The following is an 11,956-nucleotide window of genomic DNA, read 5'->3' on the forward strand; positions in this document are numbered from 1 at the left end:
CGCTGCTTAAATCGGCAAATTCAGCCGACAACAGAGCACGTCGAGGGGCCCCTACAACTAAGCAAGATGGCACTGGTTCAGACAAGCGTGCTGATGCACAGAAGAAAATCGAATAATTCCTGACAAGATTCGATCTTATCACTGTGAAGACGATCCTCTGCTCGTCACGGACAAATAGTGTCTGCATTCGACGCCATTGATGGAGTGGAAGTGAGAAATCGATGAAATTGAAGGTATGGAGGTGAGTAATCGATGAAATTGAAGGAACCCACTTACCAATCGACTTCTTCCGCGCTCGATTTCAGATTATTGCAGCCAATTTCAACGAAATTATGCAACCCTAAGGACGCTGGGGATGGGATCTTCACGGCTTCTGTCGTTCTTCGGTCCAACAGTCGTCTGTGGGCAGGAAATTGCATTCTTCCCACTTTGACCCACTGACAGAAGAAATTGGGTCCCACAGCAAAGCAATTTCAATCCAATTTTGTCGTGTAGCCATATGGATGGAGTTGAGTTGGAAAATGATTCCTATCCAAACAGGCTCTTAATACCCAAAGTTGCAAGCAAAGAAATGAAAAAATATATATTAAGAATAGAGGCAATTGTATCTCGATAACCACCAATCATGCTTGTTATGCAAGGATTGATGTCATAAAATAATTACTGTGATTGCGAAGAGAGACGTTGATAGATATGTAGGGAAGTGGTGCTTGGCATCGTTCCCTACCATCACCTCTCTCATTCTCAAGTTACCATCCTCCTTTTAACGGTTAGCACCACCTGAATTGAGGTTACTTATGTCTGAAGCTTTGAGTAGATTTATATGCTTCACATTAATATTTTAATTATTATTAATTTTCTAAAAAAAGTAACTTTCCAATGGACTAAAAATAAACAAAAAAATATTTTTTATTTCAAGAAATGTCATGTCGGCAAGAAGTAAAACGTTGAGGCAAAATTTAACCAAGAAAAAAGAATTAGGTAAAAAAGGAATAGCAAAAAAAGGTTGATGACCAAAATTTAAATTTTTTGTCTAATAATTATTTTGATAAAAGGACTTAAACCGAAAAGCAATCAAAGGTATTGGACGAAATCGAACCAAGAAAAAGAAAAAAAAAGACTAAAGTAAAAAAATTCAAAGATATAAGATGTAAATAATAAAAAAATAGGAAAATGATCTAAACAGCAAAACAACCAAATCTAGAGGACCACACGTATAGTTTTTGCCTTTATTAACTGCTCCTACTAGGAAAGTGGAGGCACCAGTAGCACAAATAACATTTCGCTCAGGGGGGAAATATTGAAGTGTCGAACAATGTAAATCGCAAACACGAGGAGAGAGCATCGTTGTGCTTGCAGTTCAACCGACGGGTTGATCTAGTGAGCACAAGGCAATTCTCGATCTTGAGGGACTGGCCATGGATGGGTCCACAAGCAAGTTCAAGTAGTTTGAGACACTGAATGCAAACGGCCTGCACTTTGTTTATAGTCTACATATAAGAATAGTACTCATGTGTCATCAGCATTCATTACTAAAAGAAAATTCAAGCAGTTTGAGACTCTGACTAATGATGCAAACTAGAACCTCAAACATCTTTCCGAGTCCAACACATCAATACTAGGCGAAACTCAAAGTTAAGCACGAGGATATAACTTGTCCGTCTGATGCCAATCATCTCTTCTTAAAACCGTATTTCTTACGTTCATAGAACAGATCCGTCTTTGCACTACCTAGGTTAACAATCTTTGGGCACCCATCCCGATCCTTCTCCTGCTGAGTACACTCCTTGCAATAGTAGGCGTCAGAGATCCCCACTCCTCCACAGATAACACATCGGCCCTGAAACGACCCATAGTTGCACTCGTCGCAGACCCGAACCAGAGTGCAGGGACGGACATAGGAGTCGCAGATCACACACTTGCCATCGCACTTCTCGCAGAGCCGTCCAATAGCGATCCCCGGCTGCTTCCTGCACATAATCAAATCAGGATGGTGCTTGGCCATGGTTGAGGAGCCCTCGGTTTAGAATTGGATCTTGAAGCTGCAAAATGTAAGGACCAAAGAGAGAACTGTCAGGTTTTGGTGATGACAGGAAGCATAAAAACAATGTACCGAAGTAGATGATCCTAAAATTAAAACAAAGCGATGTTCATTTGATAGACAGAGCACGGAAATCCGATCCGTAGCATTTTCAATTGTTGCAAACTATCGGAAAGTTACAGCAAGTCCATGCTAATAATAACATAATAGAAGGTACTTGAAAGCTGACTACACCTTCCATGGAGTCCATGGGTTAACGGGGCCGATTCGATAAGAGTCGATGAATTGCGAAGACCATCTATACACAATCCGACTCGTAACAAGGCTCGAATACTGAACGAACATGGCATACCAAGCAATACTGAAGCCGGCACAGTATTATCAAACATTAGGGGGCAATCACACCATGCTTGAACATCATAATCCAAATTGAGGTCTACGCAATATATATACCATAACTATTAAGAAGCAGAAGCCATTGGGACGGAGATTGAGGAGTTCGATAGAAGCCCTAGATGCTAATTAACCTAGAAAGACAATGACAATAATAACTGCCCATCACATGAACACCGTTCACCGGAAAGGCCATAGGCCGACAAACTGCAAAACCCTAGAATGAGAAATCAGCAACTTTTCCAGCCTTACCTGCTCCGTGGGATGCGAGAGACGCAGAAAAAGCTCGAGTTGCTGAACCGAACAATGGATTGGAGCAGCAGAGCAAAGAAACTTGAACTTCTCCGGTGGAATGAGAAGATGGAGGAGGAGGAGGGGGAGCTGCCAATGCTATGCTATAGCTAGAGGCTTCTATGCCGAATATTTTTTTGGCCAGTTCCTATGCCGAATTAAATGTCCGACTTTTGCCGAATGTGACGGGTGCCGCCACCCACGCTCGCTTGGCTGGGCTTTTGGTTTTGGGGCTTTCGGCATCTGTCGGCATACTCAGTCGGCTATTATCGTTATCGGGCTTGGGCGGGGCTGGGCCTTGGGCTAAAGGGAAGAATTCATGCAAGCCCATATGGGCCTTCAGACCCAATTCGGTCTAAATCGGCTCACAAACTTTTGTAAACGAAAAGTTTAGGAAATGAGAATATTAGGAGTGCGTTTGGATTGAGAGTTGAGTTGAGTTGAGTTTTGATTTTAATTGGTTTGTAATGATTATATTGTTGAATTATGAAAAAATGTGTGAAAAAGTAATAAATAATTGAGAGAAAATAATGATTAAGTAATGATTGTGTTGTTGAATTATGAAAAAGTAATGAATAGTTGAAAAAATTTAATATTAAAAATTGAATTGAATGGTTAAAAATATTTAAAAAATAAAAAAGTAATGATTGTGATGTTGAATTGAAGATAAGTGGAGTTGAGTTGAGTTGAATTGAATATTGTTTATAAAATAAACACAAGTGTCGGTGTGTTTGGTTTTTAAAAAATTATCAACTATACTCAACTCAACTCTACTAATCTTCAATTCAACAAGACAATCATTACTTTTTCCATTTTTTTAAAAAAATTTAACAATTCAATTTAATTTTAATATTAAATTCTCTCAACTATTCATTACTTCTTTCACAATTTAACAATACAATCATTACTTTTTCTCAAGTATTAATTACTTTTTTACACTTTTTCTCATAATTCAACAATACAATCATTATAAACTAATTAAAACCAAAATTCAACTCATCTCAACTCAAAAACCAAACACATTCTAAAACATGTTAGGATAAATTATCACACAACAATACCTATTTTCTTAATGTTCCATTGAAATAAATTGTCTCTCATTTTCTTAATGTTCCATTGAAATAAATTATCTAAAGAGACGAACAAATACCAACCCTTGGTTGAGTGGTTATTAAGCAATTTAACTCCGTAAGAATGAGAACACAAGTTCAAACTCCGAAAAGCACACTTGTTGTGAGGTAAAATAATCTTTATTATTCGATCTCCCGAAATTACGAAAGCAATATTTTCCACAGCTTTACCAACATGGATCAGTTCAAGCGATTCGACGCTTATTCCCTTTAAGTAAGGTCTCGGATTCGAGATTTGTGAATGAGAAAATCCTAAGTTGTGAGAGCTTTATCTTCTTAGTGGGTTAAATCGGCTCGAATTAAATTAGTAGAGACCCGTTGAATTTTCGAATACCAAGGTAGACAGGAGTAACAGAAAAAGGACACAAACAAATAACTAATTTCTAACTTCCGATAATGGAAAACATATAACGAAACAATTTCAGTAAATTAGAATTACTTCCATGATTAATCTTCACAGGAATGACCAATCAATTGCTCCTTCTAACTAAAAATTAGCAATGAAATACAAAGGAAAATTTATTATAATCCGAAATAGTAGAGTTTCCAATCTTGATGTACACTTACCATGATTAAAAATTTTAGGCTAGGGCTATTTCCATCCCTCTATGACCAATCCACTCCGTTTGTCATTCATCTTATAAAAATGCCCCCAATACCATATTAACTACTTTAACTAATATGGATAGAACCCTTAAATCACTCTTCTATCTTTATTTACTGATCTTTGCTAACAAGTTATTTCCATTTGAATATTTTTCTTCTCTTTATTCTAAATATCCACTATTATAAAATTATTTTTAACAAAAAGTATGTTTCTCCTTTGTAAGATAAATGAGAGCAAATATAATGTTAGTCAAGAAACCCAAAGTTTTATTTGTTTTGTGGTTCAATACTCATTCAAAAATCTTAATGTGAAAAGAAAAAGAAACTAGATTTCGTATTCAAATAAATTTATTTCCATGAGAAAAGTAAAAAGGCAATATCACATAATTAATAAAAGAATATATTAAAACATTTCAAAGTTTAGTAATATATCAATTTAATAATATTCATGAAGTTTATAATTATAAAATTTAGTGCACGTTAAATTAGATATATTATGGGCAAAATTAATAGTGCATATACCGCCCCTTTAGAAAGCAAGCAATGTAATGGAGGGAAAAGATAGTATCGAATTCATCGTCTCCCGCCAACTATCCATTTGAAAATTATCTTCTTTGGAATAATTAGCCAAGGAGCTAGAACATTAGCTCATGAAGGGTATACATGTTATAAATATTTTATTTTTTGTGATTTACAAATGGCTAAATTAATTTGTGTATATATATATTTGGTTGTGTTTTCATTTTTTTTTCTGCATCAAGATTTTCAAAGTAATAAAGATACTATAAAAAAATATTTTTAGGACTTTACGGAAGAAATCGTTTTCTTCTCATCCATTTTACAAAGTTATGAAATTCTTTTAATAATATTATGTGGTAAGTAGATATGTAGAGTATAGAGAATATTTCCGAACGAGAAAACTTAATACATTGACTAAGAAAAAAACGGATGAGAAATTAGATAGGGATAAATTACGAGCTTTATCCATATTTAATTAGAGCATTTTGGTAAGATGGACAATAAATAGAGTTGATTAGTTAAAATCGGGGTGGAAATAGTCCTAGCCAAAATTTATTTTAATCATACATTAACAAAATTTCTTTCTTAAATAATACGTTACGGGAGCTTGAACTGATACATTAGCGTAAGAATTTTCTAAATATCGTAATTTGATCTTTCAAGAGTATTGGAATTTTGTTTGGATATCTAACATATATATATTATTATAGGAAAAAATTTAAGCAGATTTAGATAATTATCAATCACAACCCTTTTACTATTTCTCAGTTATTATTCATGATATTCCGGCGAAGGATTATTTATTTTTCTCTTCACTCTTTTAAATAGGTCTCAATTTAATCGATTGACGATTATAGAACATTTCTTTTCTTGTTTTAATCCAATCATCATAAGAAAATTTAACAAATTATCCGGAGCCAAATGAGCTATATTGTACACAAAATTCTCTTTTCAAAATTTTTTTTGAGTTACTTGGCAAAAAAATTGCCCGTTACCTAGTAATACTGCTACTAATAATTTTTTTCATATTAAATTAGTAACATAAAATATAATGTTACAATCGGAACAAAAGATAGCCCAAAAAAGAAAGTCAATCAACCATATGAAAGGTTGCAGTCCAAAGCTAAGCATGTGTTTGTTTGGATTTAAAATTTTAGCACTTAATTAATAGTTCTGAAATTTTAATTGAGTGAATCAGAATTATTTGGTAAAATAAGTGTCAGTACCCCATTTTGGTCCACCGACTCCAACAGAGAACACCTGACCAAAACTCGGGTCACTATTCACGGTCGGGCCGACGGACGCGAACATGCAGACTCGGAGACATGAACTACATGAAAGAGGCAGGGGCCACCAAAAGGGCGCAAGAGAGCAATCAAAAGAACAAACAAACAGCGAACTTCAAAACAGCAGAAGCCGGCATTATGGCACTATTCATCGCCGGATCACCGGAGCGTCAGAAGGTATCTAATATGGGACTCTAAAAATCCCTCTTGGTACCAAAATGACCAATGGCACCTCTGAGCGCATTTCAGAAGTCTCATGCTTAAGCCGAGGCACTCCCGAACATTTGCAGACGCCTTCTTGACGGGGCTTCCGAGACGCCCGATCCACGAACCAATAAACGGTACCCGGAAACGGGTCTGCACACATCCGAGGGTCACCAGAACCACGGAACAGGTTTCATACTGCTTTTCGGAACTCATCTTGGCTTCCCAAGTGGATCCCGACCGGGAAAAAATGGGTTATTTTCTACACAGAAACATGGCCGGAGACTCTTTTAACAAATCGTCAATGCACGAAATCTGCGTCGATCAATCCCAAGGACCTCAAGGGCTTGGGAAATAGACCCTGATCACATTGCACAATCTATTTAGGTTTCCCAAGTACCATTCTGGCAGTAAAATAGTCTTTTTTACACGGAATCTCGTACTCAGAGCTCATTCGGGGAAATGTTGACGTCTGAGCTTTGCACCGCCCACTCCCGACAACCCTAAGGGGCTAGGAAATCATTTCGGCTCGGACCAAGCAAATTATACCAGTCTCCTGAGTGACGTTACAATGGTCACAAACGCCTCTCGGCAAGCCTTTGGGACTCGTTTTTGACAAACGGAGATCGCAGTGGTCTCCGAACACATCAGAAAACTTGGAAAACACTGAAAGAGCCCCGTTCGCGGGTTCCTATGATGTCTCCGTTTATCGATCTCTGGCCGAGGTCGGCGAGTCAACTGTTTCGCTCATTGCAGAAAATACACCGGCATGAGCCTTATGGCGCGTGGAGACGCAAATAGGAGACATAAATTGTTAGCTTTGCTCCGATCATCCGAATTGAGCAAAATCGGCTTCCAAGCCTTCAGGCCACCCATTCATTCTCTTATGTAAAGCATGGCAACATTAGGCTCGTTAGAATCGACTTCGCACAAGCATTGCCAACTCGGCACTCGTTTGGGCCACGAAGCTCGAACGCACAACCAATCAAGACCCGAGCTTTCCCGAACTTCCCCTTGCACATGCGGGACCCACGGGTCAGCCATGTTGACCGCAGCCCACCCCTCTTGACCGGCCAAAATTTCAAATACCCCAAGCTTCTTCTTCTCTTTACTCTTTCATTTAACTTCCCCTACACTCAAACTTCCCCATACTCAACCTCTCCCACACTCTTTCCCTAACTTCCCCTACACTCTACCTTGACATTTCCCCCTCTAATCCATTTCAAAAATTCGGATTCCTCTTAAGCACCCCTTTAATTGCACATAATTTCACTAATTTTGTATCATTAGCCTTACTATATAAGCATCTTGGGTCATTAACTTAATCATAACTCACTCTTGCACATCTCTCTAGCCTCTCTCACTCAAAATCTCTCTCAAAACCTCCCAATCTCCAGCAAAAAACACCCAGGTAGCTCAGCCCTTCCTCAGCCCGAAACAATGCCAAAATTACCGGAAAACGCAATCGTTTTTCGACGACCGCCACCCAACCCAAACCAAACTTGACAAAACTTCATACCCCACATGTTTTCGACCTCCCGAGTCCATTCATGGTGTTAGTTTTTCCATTTGGAGTCATCTAGGTCCCATTCCAGCCCAATCTAGATTCAGGTCCCTATGGAGTTTCCCGGTTTCTAGGCGAGTTCCTACTTCCCGACTTATCCGAGCTTCAAACAAACTACATAGCCCCCATGTTTTCGACCTCCCGATTCCATTCATGGTGTTAGTTTCGCGATTCGAAGCCTCCAGCAACTCGAACCAGTACTATCCATATTAGGGCATCTTGGGCGTTTCCTGGGCTTCCTCGACATTTTCTCCATTCCATGACTTCGGCGAGTCATGCCATCACTTTCTAAGGGTCTCTCATGACCCTCACTCTCCCTCGTGACAAGGCGGTCACGTGCCGAGAGCCAATCATTCTTGCACAACCATCGTTTCTTTCCTTTCTTCTTTCTCGGGTCTTTTCCAATTTTTACCGGTTTTCTTTACATCTTCCAGGGAAATCTACGAATGCAATCTTCACGAAACCACTGTAGGCGTGATCCTCAGTCAGTTAGGAGTCCAATGCCACCGACCTTACATTAAAAGACCACTGGGAGTCTCCTGTAGATCCATTTCTTCAGCGGGTGCCAGTCGGGTCTATTTTGCCCCGACTGGGTCTGTCACATTTTTTACTGATCCGACTTTGCTTTTGATTTCCGGAAAATCTAAGAGCGCAGTCCTCACGAAACCACTGCAGACGTGATCCTCAGTCAGTTAAGAGTCTAGTGCCACCGACCTTGCATCAAAAGACTACTGGGAGCCTCCTGTAGATCTGTTTCTTCATCGGGTGCTAGTTAGGTATGTTTTGCCCCGACTGGGTCTGTCATTTTTTAACTGATTTGACTTTGCTTTTGATTTTCGGAAAATCTACAAATGCAATATTCACGAAACCAGCACAAGCGTGATCCTTAGTCTCTTGGGAATCCAACGCAACTGACCCCACGCGAAAAGGCCACCCTGATCAACCAATACAGCCTCAACAAGCTGGACTGCCAGTCGGGTCTGCCAGCCGACCCTACTTCACTGATTCTGGTCTATTCGTTCCAGGGGGCAGAATCGACTTTCCGAACACCTTTTTTCGACCATTCTCAACTTTTCCCATATCTCGGGACTAGGTATAACAATTCCCGACTTAGAGAAGTTAGGTCTTTTACGTTTTCTTTGTATTTTGTGGGCCGATAAGGCGGTATATGACCGATTTGCATACAAGTTTGCATTTTTATGTCATACTATGCACGTCTTTGTCGTGTAACATGCTAGCATGTCGAGAAAAGGTTTGAATCGGAGTCGGAGAAACCTCAATGGCTCGGGTAAGCCAAGGGAGCCTCTTGGCCTCATCTCAAGAGAGGTGGCCGAGAGCTCCTCTTGACTCTCCCGGGCAGTATGTGGTTTCCTTGCCCCGATTTAAGTCGTTTCTCGAGTTTTTTTTTACGTTTTCCCGCTTCCATGAGTTGGTGTCGTTTTATCGATTTTTTTAAATATCGTGTTTATGCTTGTTTATATGCTCGATTGCGTTCCTAAGATCATGGCGGCATCAACTTTGCAAAATGTATGTTATTATCATGTTTGACATTTTATGCATGCAAGAAACAATTAGAATCGATACGAGAGATTATCCGAAATTCAAATTGAGTCAAGGAAATGTTTGGTCATCTTCCTTAGGGAATGATCGAATCCTCTTTGACTCTCTTTGAGTTAAAGTTGGTCTCTTTTGTCACTTCGAAACCGGTTCTTGGAATTGAGTATAATTGCGGCTTTCATTTAATCGTTAATTACGCGTTAGCTTGCATGTTAGACGTGTCAATTTTGGAGGATCACCCATTGAACCCATAATACTCGCGACTCGAGGTCATAACCACGGAATAATTCCACAAACAAGGAAACGAGACGTGTCATTCGGTTAATTAAACCATTCGGCCTAAATAATCGGATGAATCGAATATCAATTTGTAAACGCATCGACGGATCACTAAATGGTGGAAATGCCCTTTTAAAATCCACAATCTCAAAGCATTGAGGTGCGTAACACGAATATAATTGGTGTCTAGGGAGCACTTGCGTGCTATGACTCGAGTCCGAGCCCAATTTGAGGCGGCTCAAGTCGAAGTATACGAGTCCTCTTCATGTCATGCGATTTCAATTTTTACACGTGCACTTCACATGTTTTACTGTCCAAGGGCATAACCATCATTTCGTGATTTGCCGATATCCTAAGCGTTAAGGATACCGAAACACATCGATCTATGGGTAGAAAGGGGCAATCCGTTCGGGTGCAAGTTTCATTCACATGGCCCATTTCATCCACTTTCGGTATTTCTATCGTCTTACCATAGATTCGGTAGTTAGCATTGTTATTTCTGTTGCAAAACACATAATATCGGATTAATCATTCATTTGACCTAATCAAACATTAGATAATGGCTAAGCGGAATTCTAGGTTCCAAAGCTAGAGTCAAAACACGAGTTTGGTATATTCAGTGAAACCGCATTGTCACTATACAGAACAAAGTCTTAAAAAAACTCACACACATAGTTGACCTAGATCTGCATTCTAGCACATTCATCAGTTTGCCTAGGGTAGGGAAATTGTCTGCCAATTAGCTCCGGTTAATAATTGGCTAAATCACATAAACTTGGCATAATACACGACTTGTCTGTATTTATCTGTTTTCATATGTTTTTATCTATTTTATCAGTTTTTATCAGTTTTCTTCCGTTTTCCACTGTTACTTGTTGTTTGTTGCAGTTCGAACCCAAGGCCATAGGTTACGTATTGCATAGGGTCCAACGCCCCCGAACCATCGATCACGGTGTCCAACGCCCCTCACACACTGAATGCGCGCAACCCGAGTGCATAATGTGATCTAACCTCAAGTCACCATCACGCTCTAAGTACGGCCCATGTGGAGAGTGATTTGGATCAGGTGTGTGAATCGTGGTTAGATATCACCCGGGAGCTCGATCGGTTCAACGGTTACCATGAGAATCAATTGGTTCTCTTATCGTCCGTCAGTCCGATCGGACCCGACCCCTAGCTCTTTGAGTCCGCGTTACTTTAATTTATTTGTCGTTCATTTCAAATACACGGTGAGCCAGAGTGGAATATTAACCCAATGCGAACTGATCAGGGATTCATTTATTCAGTGGTATTCTATATTTTTTGAGAGTACATTGTAAGGAACTTTATTTGTACATTCATTCATTTGTAAGGATCCCTGATTCGGCGAGTGAGAGGTCCGAGTGCAGAATCGATTGAATCGGTTCATTTACCCGAACGACAAGTAGATTTAACGTTTTGCGGTTTCGGTTCGCGCGGGGAATCGACCACCATGGTTCGACGAACCGTAGCTAGGATAGTGAACCGTTTCTTCAACGCACGAACCTACTTCCCTTTCAAATTCTTGATTCAAATTGATCAATTCATCGATTTTACGGTGTCAAAACGGGCAAGGAGAGTGCAACCTAATCCATGCTGTAAATAAATAATAAACGGCAAGCCTAGCAAACTAGAGTACCGAAAGAGCGTGTGGGATATAGGCCCCGCACATAATAGAACCCCCGAATTCGGAATTTCCGGTTCCGTACAACCTTTGCCTTAGCATACTAGGTGTATCTCATACCCCTAGACCCGGGCAACTTAACGACCCTCGACCTTCGGGTTGTAAACAGTAAGTGGCGACTCCTTCTCACGTGCGTCCGCCGCACATCCTCGGGAAGGTGGACACTCCCAAGCTGCATTGCATAGGCGCGCGCATTGCGGACCCCGACAAGATTAAAATTCGAGTGTGCACAATAAGTAGCCAAAATTGAAAGTTTCTATGGTAGTATATTATTTAGGAGCTCAATATTTTGTTTATTTGTACTTTGACCACTTTTATTTTTTTAAAAAATAGTGAAAAATAAACAAAAGATCAGCTTTGTAATTCGATCTAAGGGTAGAGGAC

At 39.7% G+C, this 11,956-nt stretch overlaps 1 protein-coding gene across 1 annotated transcript; it reads right to left on the reverse strand.

Moving 5' to 3' along the window:
* Nucleotides 1-1,458: 1,458 nt before the first annotated feature.
* LOC116194124 (PHD finger-like domain-containing protein 5B) lies at nucleotides 1,459-2,042 on the reverse strand. The gene has a single exon (XM_031522857.1). It carries the CDS (start codon nucleotides 2,003-2,005, stop codon nucleotides 1,673-1,675), a length of 333 nt encoding a protein of 110 aa, XP_031378717.1. The 5' UTR covers nucleotides 2,006-2,042; the 3' UTR covers nucleotides 1,459-1,672.
* Nucleotides 2,043-11,956: the final 9,914 nt, after the last annotated feature.

The sequence above is a fragment of the Punica granatum genome, chromosome 2 (assembly GCF_007655135.1).
Source record: "Punica granatum isolate Tunisia-2019 chromosome 2, ASM765513v2, whole genome shotgun sequence".
Lineage (NCBI taxonomy): Eukaryota > Viridiplantae > Streptophyta > Magnoliopsida > Myrtales > Lythraceae > Punica > Punica granatum.